At 42.9% G+C, this 17213-nt stretch overlaps 1 protein-coding gene across 1 annotated transcript in view; it reads right to left on the bottom strand.

Annotated features, from left to right (window-relative positions):
• The window catches only part of CRB1 (crumbs cell polarity complex component 1), a 168632-nt gene that overhangs the window by 94448 nt on the left and 56971 nt on the right, over window positions 1-17213 (bottom strand). The window contains 1 exon segment of the mRNA XM_056867569.1: window positions 1398-1593. Within this exon segment, the coding sequence (XP_056723547.1) occupies window positions 1398-1593 (196 nt within the window).

Here is a 17213-nt window from a genome sequence, read left to right as displayed (position 1 = left end):
TAGTAGACCAAATACTGAACATGAGTCAGCAGTGTGATGCGGTAGCTAAAAAGGCAAATGCGATCTTGGGCTGCATTAACAGAAGTAAAGAGTCTAGATTACATGAAGTGATGGTATCGCTTTACTCTTCTCTGGTTAGATCTCACCTAGAGTATTGTGTTCAGTTTTGGGCACCACAATTTAAGAAAGATGTAGATAAGCTGGAATGTGTCCAGAGGAGGGCAACAAAGATGGTGAGGGGTCTGGAGACCAAATCCTATGAGGAAAGGTTGAAGGAGCTGGGTATGTTTAGCCTGAAGAGGAGAAGACTGAGAGGGGATATGATAACCATCTTCAAGTACTTGAAGGGCTGTCATATAGAGGATGGTGCCGAGTTGTTTTCTGTTGCCCCAGAAGGTCAGACCAGAACCAATGGGTTAAAATTAAATCAGAAGAGTTTCCATCTAGACATTAGGAAGAATTTTCTAACAGTTAGAGCGGTTCCTCAGTGGAACAGGCTTCCTCGGGAGGTGGTAAGCTCTCCTTCCCTGGAGGTTTTTAAGCAGAGGCTAGATGGCCATCTGTCAGCAATGCTGATTTTATGACCTTAGGCAGTTCATGAGAGGGGGGGCATCTTGGCCATCTTCTGAACACTGGGTGTGTGTGGGGGGGGAGGTAGTTGTGAATTTCCTGCATTGTGAGGGGGGTTGGACTAGATGACCCTGATGGTACCTTCCAACTCTATGATTCTATGTTTCTAAGCTTGATCAGAGACATAAGGAGTATGGTTTTACCATAGAGTTTGCAGTGATTCTTAAAGTGATGTGACATCACTTCTGGTTTTCCGTGGAAGTGATGTCATGGCATGCATGCACCACTGGCATCCCTCCCAAGTCCCTGTCACCCATCTCCCACTGAATGGGGGGAGAATGTGCAAGGTCAATGTGACAGTGGATGGGATAGAAAGAGCATGAGAAAATGGCAGTGGGAACCAGATGCAGCCCATAGGCTGCCAGTTGGCCAATCCTTATAAATCAGAGCACTGACTTCCCAACTTTCAACTTGGAACATTAAAAATAAGCAGCATTGAGAAGTGGAAGTATCAGCCTTCCTGTATCCACCACGGTATTGTAAGTAACCCTGAGAAAAGCAGCCTTAATATACCATCAGAATTCTGGAATAAATTGAATGATCCTCATTTAGGAGAGGGAAAATTAATTTCTACAGTTTGACTGAGATTAGTTTTCAGGTATATTTCTAAGTAGGCCTCAAATTCTATTTGAGATCAATGAATGAAAGATCAAATATTCATCTGGCAAACAGCATCAACAGATTCACATTTGCAGCCCTCCTGACACAGAGGTGATTCCATTGTTAGGATAGATAACAAGTGCTGGTTATCTCCTGAGAACGCATACCTGTTGATACCGTCGATACATTCCCCCTCATTGAGGCATGGCTGACTTGCACACTCATCAGTGTTGACTGCACATAAATCACCATGGAAGCCAAGTGGACAGGAGCAGTAATAGCCACCCAGACTATCATGACAACTTCCACCATTCAGGCAAGGCTGTGACAAACACTCATCAATTTCCAGCTCACAGTTGATACCTGGAGGAAAAGAATTAGCAAAGAATTAATTTTATAGGAGGCACATAGAAAAAACACACCTATTTTGAAAAGTGGTTTTTTATTTAGAGGATTTAGTGAGATGTGAGAAGGTTCTAATTCTCAGATGCTACGCTTATTTTTATTGCTCTAAATCTTGTTTTATATCTATGGTAGCAAGAAGTCCAGACTGTGGTCAATAGATGATCAGACACTCAATGGCTACTGACTTGGATGTGGGATACTGTGAAATACATGTTTCAGCAGTTTGCATTATGGTAGCTTTACAGTTTTTATGCAACTGTTCAAGAAGAAATTGATCACACACCTAAACAAGATATGCTGATAATCATAGGTGACTGGAACGCAAAAGTAGGAAGCAAAGCATAATCAAATGTTGTTGGCAGATTTGGGCTAGGAGCACAGAATGAAGCAGGAGAACGACTCATAGAATTCTATGAAGACAACAATTTGTTCATTGCAAACACACGTTTCAGGCAACTAAATAGACAATTGTATACATGGACATCAACAGACGGCCAGTATAGAAATCAAAAAGATTACATAATTGGAAGCAGAAGATGGAGAAGCTCTATTTTCTCGGCAAAAACAAGACCAGGAGCTGACTGTGGTACAGGTCATGAATTGCTAATATCGAAAATCAAGATAAAGCTTAAGAAAAACACCAGAACATTCACAGCATCAAATTACAATCTAAGCAATATTCCTGAAGAGTTTAAAGACCATGTAAAGAACAGATTTGCATTACTGAGTTCAAGTGAATGTAAACCAGAAGAACTATGGGTGGAAACTAGAGATATTATCCAGGAAGAATGTGCACAGATTATTCCTGTAGCCAAAAGAAATGAAAAGCCTCCACGGATGTCTGAGGAAACTCTTAAAATTGCCAAAGGTAGATGAGAAGCAAAAGAAAAAGGTTAGAAAAACAGAATCAAAAGTCGTTCTAGCAACTCACACGTAGAGACAAAGGGAACTATTAGAGGCACTAGAGATCATATTGCAAATCTACGTTGGTTACTGGAGCATACGAGAGAATTTCAGAAGAAAATCAGCTTGTGTTTCATAGATTACAGCAAAGCTTTTGACTGTGTGAATCATGAAAAGCTATGGCTGGTTTTAAAGGAAATGGGTGTGCCACTACATCTGATCGTTTTGGTGCACAACCTGTACTCTGGACAAAAGGCCACAGTTAGAACAGAATATAGAGAAATGGAATGGTTTCCAATTGGCAAAGGTGTTAGACAAGGATGTATTTTATCTCCCTAACTCTTCAATCTATATGCAAAACATATAATTAGGAACACTGGATTAGATTTAGATGAAGGTGGAGTGAAAATTGGAGGGAGGAACATTAACAATTTGAGATATGCTGATGATACTATATTACTGGCAGAAAATAGCGAAGACTTGAAATGACTACTGCTGAAAGTTAAAAGAGGAAGTGCCAAAGCAGGACTACAGCTGAACATCAAGAAGACAAAAGTAATGACTACAGGAGAATTACAAAACTTTAAGGTTGACAATGAGGAAACTGAAATTGCTGAAGACTTTCTATTCCTTGGCTCCATCTTCAACCAAAAGGGAGGCTGCCGCCAAGAAATCAGAAGGAGATTGAGATTGGGAAGGACAACCATGAAGGAGCTAGAAAAGATTCTGAAGTGTAAGGATGTGTCACTGACCACCAAGATTAAGTTAATCCATTCCATCATATTCCCTATTACTATGTATGGGTATGAAAGCTGGACATTGAAGAAAGCTGACAGGAAGAAAGTAGATTCCTTTGAAATGTGGTGTTGGAGGATAGTGTTACGGATACCATGGACTGCCAAAAAACACACAAAAACAAATCAGTGGGTTATCGAGCAAATCAAGCCTGAACTGACCCTTGAAGCTAAAATGACTAAACTGAGGCTATCGTACTTTGGTCATGTCATGAGACGACAGAAAAGACCGTCATGCTAGGAAAAGTTGAGGGCAGCAGGAAAAGAGGAAGACCCAACAAGAGATGGATGGACTCAATAAAGGAAGCCACAGCCTTCAATTTGCAAGACCTGAACAAGGCTGTCAACGATAGGACATTTTGGAGGACTTTCATTCATAGGGTCGCCATGAGTCGGAAGCGACTTGACGGCACTTAACACACACAGGTTTACAGACAAGAATAAAGTATTTCTTGCATCAGGATTGAGTTTTGCCCCGAACCTTCTTCCAGATAATTCCTGTATGTACATAACTCCAGGAGGGGGCTGGGAATAGGTATACGGTTTAGCAGCTAGAAAATCTACCTGACCTCCTACAAGTACAACTTTTCATTTTAATATGATTACAACTCTTGACACAACAGCTACTTATCAGTTGACAAAATTACCCTGATAGAAGCTGCAAGCATAAAAACTGCAGGGAAGCAAGCCCCAGAGTTTAATAGGCTTACCTCTGAGGATAGATAGATAGATAGATAGATAGATAGATAGATAGATAGATAGATAGATAGATAGATAGATAGATATTTCCCAACAATAAAACAAAAAATTGTTTAAATGGGGGGAATACTTAAATTATCCCCACCCACCACATGTATAAAAAGAAATTGGGGAAATATTTATTTAAAATAATTTAAGGATTAAGAGGCCAGTTTGTCACTGGCTTGATTACTGTAATGCTCTTTACATAGAGCTGCCTTGAAGGCAGTCCAGAAACTTGAGTAAATCCAGACTGCAGTGGCAAAGTTGCTCCCTACAGCCAGCATATCTAGTATTGAAATATTTTCACTGCCTGTTTGCTTCTGATCCCAATTTAAGGTTTTGCATTCAACCAACAAAGTCCTTTATGGCCTAAGTCCTGGTTGTTTAAAGGACCACCTGCCTGGACACTGTGTTATCGCATGTCCTCCCTGGTGTCACCACTGTCTGAGATAAATGGTCATGAGGTGTATGGCATTTGCAGGGGCTGAGCCCCATCATCTGTTTTTGGAAAACACTTCCCTTTTCCCATAGCCTGGTCTTTTTCTCGGTTGTTGTTGTTGTTGTTTTGTTTGTTTGTTTGTTTTGAGGGGGAGGACATCAGGGAATTTTTTTCCATTACATGCGAATTTTTCCATTCCGTGCTCATTTCTCCATGCCTACTACCCCTCTGCATATCGCACCTAATCCAATCACACCTGCTAATGTCATTTACTTGCCTTTGACATTTACATTGCCATTATGTGTCCAATTCACTCTATTCTTAAGTATAGATGGAATCACATTCTAGCTGTATTTGAAGAAGTGAGCTGTGGCTCATGAAAGCTCATACCCTGCCAGAAATTTTGTTAGTCTTTAAGGTGCTACTGGACTCTTGCTTTTTTCCATTCCTGTTCTTTTACTTGACTGGTGTTTAGTTTAGTTTGTTTGCTTGCTTCTTACCTCTTTTCAGTTCCTTATAGGCTTTTTTTTAATTTTCAGTGGGTTGTTGTCTATTCAATTCATGGTTTAATGATTGTTGCAGTGATTTTAAAAAAATACTATTTTGTTTAATATTTGTTTGAGAGTTTGTGGGATTCTTAGTAGATTTGGTTGATGATCTGTTATTAAGATTTTTGTTTTATTTGGTTTGTGACTGATATTTACTGTTATTAATTGCTTTGGGAACTCTGGTGGAGAGGTAGCATACAGATATTTTAAACTAATCCACCATGTCCATACAGAGAAAGGCAGGATAGAAATAATGTACTGTAATTAAACAAACAGATAGCTTGAATGTAGCAGCAATACACATGCAGCTGCCAGAAGCATATGTTAAGTGTTTAGTGCATTTGGTAGAAGGGGCACAGTATTTATCATTTCAACTAAGTTTCACAATGGCTGTCCTTGACAAAAGTTGTCACGGATGCATTGGCCCAGGTTCTTACTTATAACATTAGGAGTATGTTTGAGTCTTAAATGGGTGTTCACTTTCTTTCATTGTGTATAAATTCAAAAAAACAAGTTTTTTCTGCTCACTCAGAAACATCCTTTTCATTTGTCACTTCAGCCTGGATTCTTCTGTAATGATAAAAATACCACCAATGGACACTAGGATTTAGGCTGTTACTCACCCTTATAAATTGCCGCAGCTCAGCATGCAGCATGAGTTATTGGCAGATTAATCCTTTTTATTTGTGTTCACTTCCCTGTTGTGCAAATGCCCTTTGCTGCAACCTTGGTTGTGCTGAGGTTGTTAGGTAAATCTCTCATGCTTGCTGTGTATTGGCATAGCTCAGCTGGTGCAGACATAACAGGAGGAGAGGGTACAGGCTACCCACTGGTTTCTGGCCCCCGTGCCACCTAGATTTACTGCAAGTGCAGTAATTACTACCAAGCCACCACTGCGTTCTGATGACTATGTGGCTCTGGACCTCTTTCAAAGATGCATCGGGTCCAGTTTCACATTGGCTGTTTTATTTACAAGTTCAAGAGAACAGTTACCCCCCCCCCCAAGTGGCTGTGCCAATCCTCCTTGTGTTTTGAACTGCAGATACTTGTCCACTGCATGGCTAGGGCAGCTTTAAGCTTCTTCCCATCAGCTGTCCAACAGTGCAGCAACTTTAAGGTGGTTACTGTTATTCCCCAGTGAATATCTGAACAAGATAGCCCAAACTCAGGCACTCTGGTGAAGCCGGGGTATCATTGGCCTGTGGGCTGGGAGACTAATGGTCCACAGTGTGGTATGTGGTTGTCTGTTTTATGGGATGGAGGAAAGTAGGATGGATCTGAGAACAGAGAAGTAGTGGTTGAGAAGAGCCAGAGTCACACTAGTGAAATAAAGGGTGCTGTGTCACATGCATGAAGATTAACATGGCTACCCTCCTTGGAATTAATCCCATTATTATTGCTGGAAGTTATTGAGGCAATTGGATTTAAGTGTATATATCTGGTTATATTGTATACAACCTTTTAACAACTACAAGTAAAGCTACAGAATTCTGGTGATACTGGTGGTTTTGCATTTACACAGGTTGTACTTATAGCAAATTTACATAGGCATCCTTTCAATGCCAGATTATCACAATTTTACATGTTCTCTTTTGTGAATTATGTTGAGTCAGTATGGACTTCACCAAAAGGTGACGTGTGTTTGGGTACATAGAACTTGGCATTTTTTAATCATGTTACCTCAGTCTGTCTGACCAGCCTTTCTTTCCCAAGGAATGGTGTAGCACATCCATCTGAATTGTGGTCATGCATTGAGGCGCACTGTGTTTGAAATGGTACTGTCAAGTAGCCTCAGGGTAGATTCATACAGGTTCCAGGTACATACGTTATACGTGCTAGGACACATGTGAAAAAATCTTGTGCTTATACATTCTTACACCCCCGCCAGCCTCAAGAGACAATATGTTGTGATCTGGCTCCTCTGTATGTGTATCTCTAAGAGCATATACCCTTTCCATTACCAATTCCATTTTTTGGTGGATGTATTCCACGGTACACACTATGTTCAATAGATTGGGAGCATGCTTAAACCTGTGAGTTGTTTCTGCGACCTCCTGTGTTTCAAATCTTCATGCTGGGCCATTTGAGTGAACCAGTCTTTAGATTCAGAAGTAATGCATATTATATGAACAGACATCATACAAAACCCCAGTGGTTCTGGCCTTACAAATGCATCATAAGTAATTGTAATTTTTCTTAAAGTGTGCATTTGCCAGACTCTGTCTAGTGACCGTAAATCTGTCAGGGCTTGTTATAAGTAGCTCCCTGTGAACATTTGAAAGCATCACAACCAAAATAAATGCAGTATATCAGAGTCTCAGCATAGCCAGATTCAAAACTACAGGCCAAAAAACATCCGGATCATTAATATGAAACCACAGGATTTGCTATGTTGGATCAGGCCATTGGTCTGTCAAATCAAGTAATCTGCCTTAGGCAACTGAGCAAAAAGCCCTTTCCCTCCATAAAATGTCTAGCCAATGTGATGGATTGTATATGGGAAGGATTTCCCTCTGGTCTATACAGCTGCAATCAACTTGCAAAAACATGGGATTTTAAGGGACGTGGAGGAGAAGGGAGGAAGCCAAACAGATAGATTTGTGTTGGCACCTGCATACATTGCCCTGCCATAAATCAAAGTGAATCTAGGAAAAAAATAATGGATCTTGCATTTATATCCCCCACAAATTAAAATAGAAGACTTCAATCCAGCAAATCAATCACTGCCTTCTTTTGAATGTGAATATTCTTGAATGGGGATATATATGCATAATATAGTCTGAGAACCTGTGTTCTCCAGATTCAGATTAGTTTTTACTTGGATTTAGATGGCAGTTGCAGAAAACAGGGCAACGTGTCACTCAGTGGCCTTGGGCAAATCATGATCTCTCAGCCTCAGTTCCTCATCTGCAAAACAGTCGTCTGCCTCACAGGTGTCATTTGATGAGGTGAATACAATAAAAAAATAACACTGTTACCCACACAAACCTTTGGGGATAGGGAGGGCTCCATGTCAAAATATTCAGATAAAACTACTGAGTAAGATTAATCACAGTCAACCAGATTTTTGGGAATAGATGTTGGGTAACATACCCCAAAAGGGGTCGCCATAAGTCGGCTGCGACGTGAAGGCACTTTACACACACACACAACATTAATGGACTGTGGGTTGGATGCAGACTAAAATTTTCCCGTGAGATATACTGGGGCATTGTACAAGGAGAGGGGAGAAAGAAAAACCACACTCCACGGTCAGAAGTCCTTCTGCCTGTGGGAATGTTAGTCTGGATCCAAGCCTGGATGAGGGCCAATAATAGGTGTGTGTGTTGTGTGCCATCGTCACCTCCAACTTAAGGCAACCCTATGACTTAATGACCTCTAAAATGTCCTATCATTAACTGACTTGCAAACTGAAGGCCATGGCTTCCTTCATTGAGTCAATCCAGCTCATATTGGGTCTTCCAGCGTGGTGTAATGGTTAAGAGCGGTGGGCTCTAATCTGGAGAACTGGGTTTGATTCCCCACTCCTCCACATGAGCAGGGGACTATAATCTGGTGAATTGGGTTGGTTTCCCCACTCCTACACATGAACCAAACTCCAAACTCTCTTAGCCCCACCTACCTCACAAGGTATTTGTTGTGGGGAGAGGAGATGAAGGTGATTGTAAGCCAGTCAGAGTCGTTAAAGGTAGAGAAAATCAAGGTATACAAAAACCAACCCTTCTTCTTCTTCTTCTCTTCTTCCTCTTTTCCTGCTGCCATAAACTTTTCCTAGCGTTATTATCTTTTCCAGTGAGTCTTGTCTTCTCATAATGTGACTAACGTATGATAACCTCAGTTTAGTCATTTTAGCTTCTAGAGAGAGTTCAGGCCTCATTTGATCTAGAACCCACACATTTGTCTTTTTGGCAGTCCATCGTATCCTCGAAATTCTCCTCCCACACCATGTTTCAAAGGAATCAGCTTTCTTCCTGTCAGCTTTCTTCATTGTCTGGCTTTCATAGTAATGGGGAATACTATGTGAGTAGCTGGACCCCTCCTCCATTTATGGGGTGCCATTACAGGCACAGGGCCTAGGCCCGTGTTGGCGAACCTATGGCACGGGTGCCACTTCCGGCACGCGTAGCCCTTTCTGCCGGCACGCACGGTTCCTCCAAGCCACTGGTCTTTCCGGCTCTGCCCCACCCCGGATGGGGGAGGCTGTAGCCCAGGGGTGGGGAACCTCCGACATGATTGGTGGTGGCCCCCGGACTCTCCCACAGAAGCTGCCGCCATTGCCGCCGCTGGAGCGTGCGCGGCCAGCCAGGCGGGTGGGAGAGCGGGGAACAGAAGCCGAGCGCTCACACTCGGCATGGCCGGCGGCTTCTCCGGCGCCCTCTGGGCCTGTGCGGGCGGAGGGGCATGGCTGGTCGGTGGGTGCGAAGGAGGCGCCCTCTGCCCCACCCTGCTCGCCTCTCACAAGCCTGCTGCCGCGCCCCACCGAGTGGCAAATCCAAGGCAAAACCTCCCATGCATAAATGGCCTCTTTCTTTTTCTGTCCTTTTCTTTCTCTCGCTCCATTTCTTTCTCCCTTTCTCTCTCTTTTTCTTTCTTTCTCTCCCTCCCTCCCTTCCTTCCCTTTCCCCCTCCCTTCCCTTCTTTCCTTCCTTCCTTCCTTCCTTCCTTCTCTCCAGCGGCTTCTCCGGCACCCTCTGGGTCTGTGCGGGCGGAGGGGCGTGCAGTCCTATTCCACCTTTGAAGTGCCCACAAGCTATCCTCCAAACACCTTTCCATTTGTCTTGATATGTAGAGAGAAAACACTAAGGAACTAGTTGCCAATCTCCAGGTACTAGCTGGAGATCTGCTATTATAGGTGATCTCCAACCAATAGAGATCAGTTCCCCTGGAAAAAATTGCCACTTTGGCAATTGGACTCTATGGCACTGAAGTCCTTCCCCAAACCCCGCCCTCCTCAGGCGCCACCCCAAAAACCTCCCACTCATGGCGAAGAGGAACTTGGCAACCCTAGCCTCTCCCTCTGGGCCCCCTCTGGGGGTGGTATTCAGGTTAAATTGCCGCATTGGCACTCGGCGATAAGTAAGTGGGTTTTTGGTTGCAGTTTGGGCACTCGGTCTCTAAAAGGTTCGCCATCACTGGCCTAGGCTAACATAAGAGCAAAGCACTGCTCCACATAGAATGGATGCCTCTCAGAGAAGTGTGGGAGCCATTTTGTGTGCTTGTCAGAGGCAGGAAGGAGTTGGCTGCTGTGCATTTTCCCATGTCCCAGGGAGCACCTGGCTGGACAATGGGGCTGATTAATTCCCATTGTGTCACCTTAAGGTGATTCAATCAGCGCCCTGAGCAGATAATTAATTGCACTATCTACACCCATCCTGGTAATCACTCCGTATTCAGTGAGAATACTCTAAGCATTCTGCTGTCCAGAAATCTCATCAAAGATTCATACAGCAATCAAGCAATATCCTAGAGATTCATTCAGGTATTCATAGGGTTGCCAACTGCCAGGTAGTAGCAGGAGATCTCCTGCTAATTCAACTGATCTCCAGCCGATAGAGATCAGATCACTTGGAGAAAAATGGCCGCTTTGGCAATTGAACTCTATGGCATTGAACTCCCTCCCCTCCCCAAGCCCCGCCTTCTTCAGGCTCCGTCCCCAAAACTCCCGCCGGATGCAAAGAGGGACCTGGCAACCCTAGGTATTCATCTTCTTCCTGAAGACCCATCAAACCTCACTTTCTCTTTTGCGTGGACCCCGGAAAAGCAATTGTTTCTTTGTCCCTGGCTTACTTGCCAGTTACCTCATACCACCTCAGGACTCATTTGTGGGTACAAATCCCAGTCCTTTGGCTATTCATAGTGTGTGTGTGCGTGTGTGTGTTGGATTTCAACACTCACCCCTGCTTGTATGTAGGGTCACTTGCTATCTTTCTTTCTGAAACACTGCTCATTTTGCCCTCTACTGCATTGCCTTCATCAGACATCACTCTTCTAGACTGGTAAATATCACCCATTCCCTAAGTCTATCTCCCACTCCTCCACCCTTATTCTTCACAAGTTTTTGTATGAATTGTGTGTGTGTGTTTGCTGATTGAGATTATTATTTTGTAATAAAACCACATTTTATTTGAGCAATTGCCTCTTTATTGAGAGTTTTCCAAAGGACTTATCCATGTATACAAAGATCAAAAGATCTCCAAGTTACCCCCTCTTGCTAGAAACTCTGTCTTCAACGCTAATTACCCCAACAACAGTGGAGACTATCTAATTCGGGTAACAACTATGGTATGTATTATCTTGCATCTTGGTCGCCAGCAACACACTCTTACATGTAAGGATCTTTTCTAGTTCCTTCATGGCTGCCCTTCCCAGTCTCAATCTCCTGATTTCTTGGTTGCAGTCAGGTAAATTTATAGGAATTCGGGGCCCAGTTCCAGTGAAGGGATCCCCGGTACTTAACTTTCTGCTACCAATTCAGAGGGAATGGATCGTTCCTCTTGAACTATAGAGAATTGGAGATCGCACACACGCACAAAAGACACAAAGCGTTTGTCTTTGTAATAAACAATCTTTAACTCAGGGTAGGGAGAAAGTCACTGGGATACAAAACAAATAATCCTGTCTACATTCTATGTTTCCTATACTTGCCAAAAGCCTTTGGCAAGGCACTAAGCTTACTTATGAGTAGGCATCCTTAGCGAAAGGAGAGCCTCTCATCCTGCCTGGCTGGCAGTCGAAGCAAGAGTGTGCAACTGCTTTCTCTTCTAACAAAGAAATCGAAAGCAGTTAAACATGCAAAATAGTTGTATACGTGACCCTTGGGCACGGCCTCAATGGCCACCAAAACTGACCACTTGGTCAGTTACAATATTAACCCCTTAACTGTCTGACATGTAACAAAGCTCGCTATCTAATACCCAACAAAATTAATGGGGTAACATATTTAAAGTAAATAATAAACTGAAGTACAGGCCCATTAAGAATAAGGAACTGTTGGCTAATAACATAGTCAGACATTGAGGTATAAGCCCGTCCTGGATTCACAGCTTGGGTATGTTGTTAGACCCATATGTGGAGATGAAAGTTCAGGTCTACTCTTTGATGCATAGCATCTATAACCAATTTTGGTTGATTTCCTAGCTATGCTTCTTTCTGGTTACTCTGATCCCATCCAAGTTAGACTAGTGAAATGCACTTTACCTTGGAGCTGCCTTTGAAGGTTGTGTTTCTGCCTTCTGTAGCAAAATGGGTGGTTGCCAGGAACAAGGCCTTTTCAGGTGTGGCACAGCGTCTATGGAATTTTCTCCTGTAACTGACTGGTGGCTTAACATACCAGGTGAATCAAGCCTGATATTTGGTGAGAGTTCATTTCATTTCCCCCCTCACAGCTCTATTGCTTTTCAGTGCTTTATAGTTTTGACTGTTACTGATGCTATTTTCACTGAAGTTGTATCCATTTCATACATTGCTTTGTTGTGTTTTTTTAAACATTGTGAGATGCTTTGTGAACTTTATGTTGAGAGGCAGCATTGAACAAATACATTTTTATGTCCATCTGATTTCAGTAGGATAATTAAGTATGTCTTCATATAAAATAAAAAAACTGGGTTCCATATATATATATATATATATATATATATATATATATATATATATATATATATATATATATATATATATATATATATATATATATATATAATGGAAGATTGTATGTATATTCTTATAACCACTTTGTTAATATATATTTTATTCTGCTGCTCTATGACCATAATAAACGATTGATTGATTTAAGTATGTCTTCAGAGCTGATGGTCTAGAGTAGGGTTGCCAACCTCCAGGTACTAGCTGGAGATCTCCTGCTATTACACCTGGTCTCCAGCCGATAGAGATCAGTTCACCTGGAGAAAATTGCTGCTTTGGCAATTGGACTCTATGGCATTGAAGTCCCTCTCTTCCCAAACCCTGCCCTCCTCAGGCTCTGCCCCAAAAACCTCCCACTGGTGGCAAAGAGAGACCTGGCAGCCCTAGCCTAGAGTCATAGAGGTAGTTCAGAAGGGAATCAGGCATGGACAGGCAACATACAAGCAGTTCACTCTGCACAGTTCACTGAAGAGCCAGGCTGGTCAGCAGATTTAGAGGTAGGTGGAACTATTGGTTTCTTGTGTCACCTGATCCCAGCTGGGCTGGCAGCTGCAATACCACCTTCAGGCCATCTATATGGGTGATGCTCCAGCATAACAGAGATCAAATCATCAATTCCCTCCACTTAAGACCTCTGACTGTGGTTCAGAGAGCAGGGCACATAAGCACTGCCACCAGGGACTTCCAAGTGCTTGACTCAAATGCATGGATAATGGATGGATTTCTCTCCATGGAAATACATGGAACATCCAAGCATGGGAACCAACTGAAATCAATAGGAACAAAAAGTACACTTTAACTTTAGCCGGCTTGTGTTCATGATGCCTTGTGGTTTTTAACTGAAGACATATGACAGATTTCACCATCAGCAGGATTCGTCTATTATACCAAGCAACTTACTGATCAATAAACAAATACTGGCTGTTTCTTTATGTCTGGACCCCCTCTGCATATGTGCACTCCTGAGCTTTTTCTCTAACCAGCTGAGAGTGGAGAAATTTATAACTAGATAAACATTTACAACATAGCACAAGTTATGGGTTTGGAACCCCATGCTGGGAACCATAATTTTGTAAGAGGAAACAGGGATCTTCCACAAAAAATCCCCCAAACCACCAGATTACAATTCTGAGAATTCTTTGGGGGTGGGGGGTGGAGCCAGGACAGTGCAACTGATATAAACCAATATGCATTTGTAACATAGATATGCCTTGAAAGATTGGCTTTACCAGAGTCTAAAGAACATTAGAAATAGCAGGTGTTGCCTGGCTGTGTGTTTCAAAGGGAACGATTATTGTTTCTAGTGACCCAGATATCCAGGAATCTACTCTTTCATTCTTCTTCTTACAGTTCCCCAAGTCTTTCTAATCCTTAAAAAAACCTGGGATGGACTAGCATGCCATTACTCAGGGTAGGAATGCTGGCTGGGATCAGGGAATAGATCCGTCATAAAGACTAAACTCCCATATCTCAAAATCCAGATGTGAGGGGTGCATAAACTTGGTCTGGTTTGTCTTCACATACTCACCATGGGAGGTTCCTGCCATTCCCCAGGATGCTTCCTAGCTGTGCCTGACCACACTAAATTGGGAGCATGAGAAACCTCTCTCTGTGTGAGTTTTCCTAATTCTAGGCTGCTTTAGGATTACAGAATATCAACACAAGGGGAAATGCTGCAGCCGATCCAGAAAACCAGTTGTGCTCCATTATTTAACAGCTGTTTAGCACATGCATTATAAACAAAGCACACATGTGCAGAACATTATCATAATAAAAATGCAGATTCCTCTCCCCCTCCACTGCCTTAAATGTTCCATCCTCTTGTTATTCATGTGCTATAACCTCTTCCATTTGTGTGAGAATTATGTGAGACATTTCTCGGCTCTTTGAGGGGGAAAAAAAGCATACGGCATACCAGGCGCATAAAACAGAGCCCGTAGAGCAAGTAGCAACCCCAAAGCCGGTAATGAGAGCATTTGGTTAGCATTACCGCTGTCGATTTATTGCAAGTCCTCGGCATACACATCAAAAGTTATAAGCTTTTTAACATCCCAGGGAAATGAGATGAGGCTGGATGATTTCCCACTGTGATTCATGGTGTCAGGCTGGGATAATAGCAATAGGCAAGCTCCCTCTGACAGAGTAAATGAGGATTTTTATTACCAGCGGAGACACCTGAGGGGTTTCGTCCAAGAATCCCTCTGGCTCGTGCATTTAACACATCTCGCACTGAGGTGTGGAAAACCAAACAACAACCAGAACAACAACAGCAACTCCAAAATGGCCTCTGATAAATCATTCTGTTAAGCAGGCTTTAAAATCCAATACTTTACTGCAGCAGAAACAGCAAACTACCCCTTTATGGAATTATTACCCTTATTATTTTACTCATTGCTGCTGGAAGCTGTTCTAAAGCCATATGTCAACAGAGTGGAGTCTCTTTGGGTTTATATTTTACACCTCACTTTCTTTCCTCTGTTGTTTCAACTTTTAACTCCTCATGGTCCTGACAATTCAGCATTCAGATAGCCTCTCTGTTTTTCCCTAATGAAAGTGAATGAAAACAGAGGAAAGGAACAACTAAACTTCAACTCCAGAAGCTGGAAGCGGGCTAACAAGCTGGAGAGGGTTCTTTTGAGCAGCCTGGTTCTTGGGGCTCTTAAACATAGGGGGGACGGAGGTGTGGTTTCAGAATCCAGCTGTGTCTGCCAGATAGGAAATGGAGACGTGAAGGAACATTTCTTGATTGTACACACAATTGCAGAGTTAAACAGAAGCTGGATGGATCTCAGGAAGTGAAAACTTCTCTGACCCAGCTTTATAAAAGACTGACATATATGCAACATGGTTTGCTGCCTCTAAATCTCTAGCACCCTTGGGACTACTTTCCATGCAATGTAGAAGTGTGTGTGTCATGTAGGCAAACTTTATCACATGGGTCCTTCCTATTCTATTCCTAGAGCCTGCGTGGTATAGTGGTTAAGAGTGGTGGTTTGGAGCGGTGAACTCTGATCTGGAGAACTGGGTTTGATTCCCCACTCCTCCACATGAGCGGCGGAGGCTAATCTGGTGAACTGGATTTGTTTCCCCGCTCCTACACATGAAGCCAGCTGGGTGACTTTGGGCTAGTCACAGCTCTCTTAGAGTTCTCTCCGCCTCACCTACCTCACAGGGTGTCTGTTGTGGGAAGGGGAAGGGATGGTGATTGTAAGCCGGTTTGATTCTTCCTTAAGTGGTAGAGAAAGTCGGCATATAAAAACCAACTCTTCTTCATCATCATCTTCTATCTCCCTCAGGAGGGATTTATGGAAAGTGCCCACATATGCCTCATTCATGTTTGTCAGTGCAGAGTAGTTTTGTAGTGCAACCATGTGAATACAGTACATACAGATTTCACAGTTCTCCTGAAATATTGGGACACAGTTACTTAAGGATGTGAGCTGACAGCATCTGAAAACAACCGATCCAGCACCATCTCAATAGCTTATTTCAACGTAGGTTGTAGCTATTACAAGGGAACTACTCAGAGAATGAATGTCCACACACAGTCAAATGACCATCATAATTAATATGGTGAATCTACCATGGAGTAGCATTTCTTTTTGCAAGATTTCAAGCGTTGTGAAATTGACCCAAACTGATCACATCCCCGGAACGCTGTGGAGAAAAGACATCACAAGTCCTACTCACATATGCTCCAGCTATTCCATTTACCATTTGGGAGAGATGTTGAGAAGGCCTTTTGTTAGAGTGTGTACACATGACAGATTTCAGGCCCCTTCCAAGGTCTTTAGAAGTGAAACTGCTAAAAAAGGAAAAGATGTACCCTAACTGTAATGTCAATGCATTCATATGGCCATAAAATACCACTGCATAATTTCTCTTAAAGAGCCAGCATGTGTAGCGATTAGAGAAGAACCCAGATCTTGGAGAACCCAGTTCGATTCCCCACTCCTCCATGTGAAGCCTGCTGTGTGACCGTGGGCCAGTCACAGTTCTCTCAGAACTCTCTCGGCCCACGCGGAGGCAAGTGATGGCAAACCACCTCCAAACATCTCTTGCCTTGAAAACCCTACGGGGTTGCCATAAGTCAGCTGTGACTTGATGGCACTTTCCACCACCAATTTCTCTTGCATTCTGAAACAGCTACCTGTTTAGGTAATATCCAAATGCAGAGTGTGGACTCAGTTGCACCTGTTCTAGAAGAAGGAAAACCAAATTTATTGTGGTGCTAAACATTCTCATATTTTTAATTTGCTGGCATACCCCCCTTCAGAAACCAGCCTACCACAGATAGGGTTGCCTGGTCCCTCCTTGCCACCGGCGGGGTTTTTTAGGGGTGGGGCTTGGGGAGGGGAAGGACTTCAAGGCCATAGAGTTCAATTGCCAAAGCAGCCCTTTTCTCCAAGTGAACTGATCTCTATCGATTGGAGATCCATTGTAATAGCAGGAGATCTCCAGCAAGTATATGGAGGTTGGCAACCCTACCTACAGACTATAAATGTGACAACA

Source organism: Euleptes europaea, chromosome 2 (genome assembly GCF_029931775.1).
Source record: "Euleptes europaea isolate rEulEur1 chromosome 2, rEulEur1.hap1, whole genome shotgun sequence".
NCBI lineage: Eukaryota > Metazoa > Chordata > Lepidosauria > Squamata > Sphaerodactylidae > Euleptes > Euleptes europaea.
Note: the sequence above shows the minus strand (reverse complement) of the source record. Positions and strands in the feature narration are given on the sequence as shown.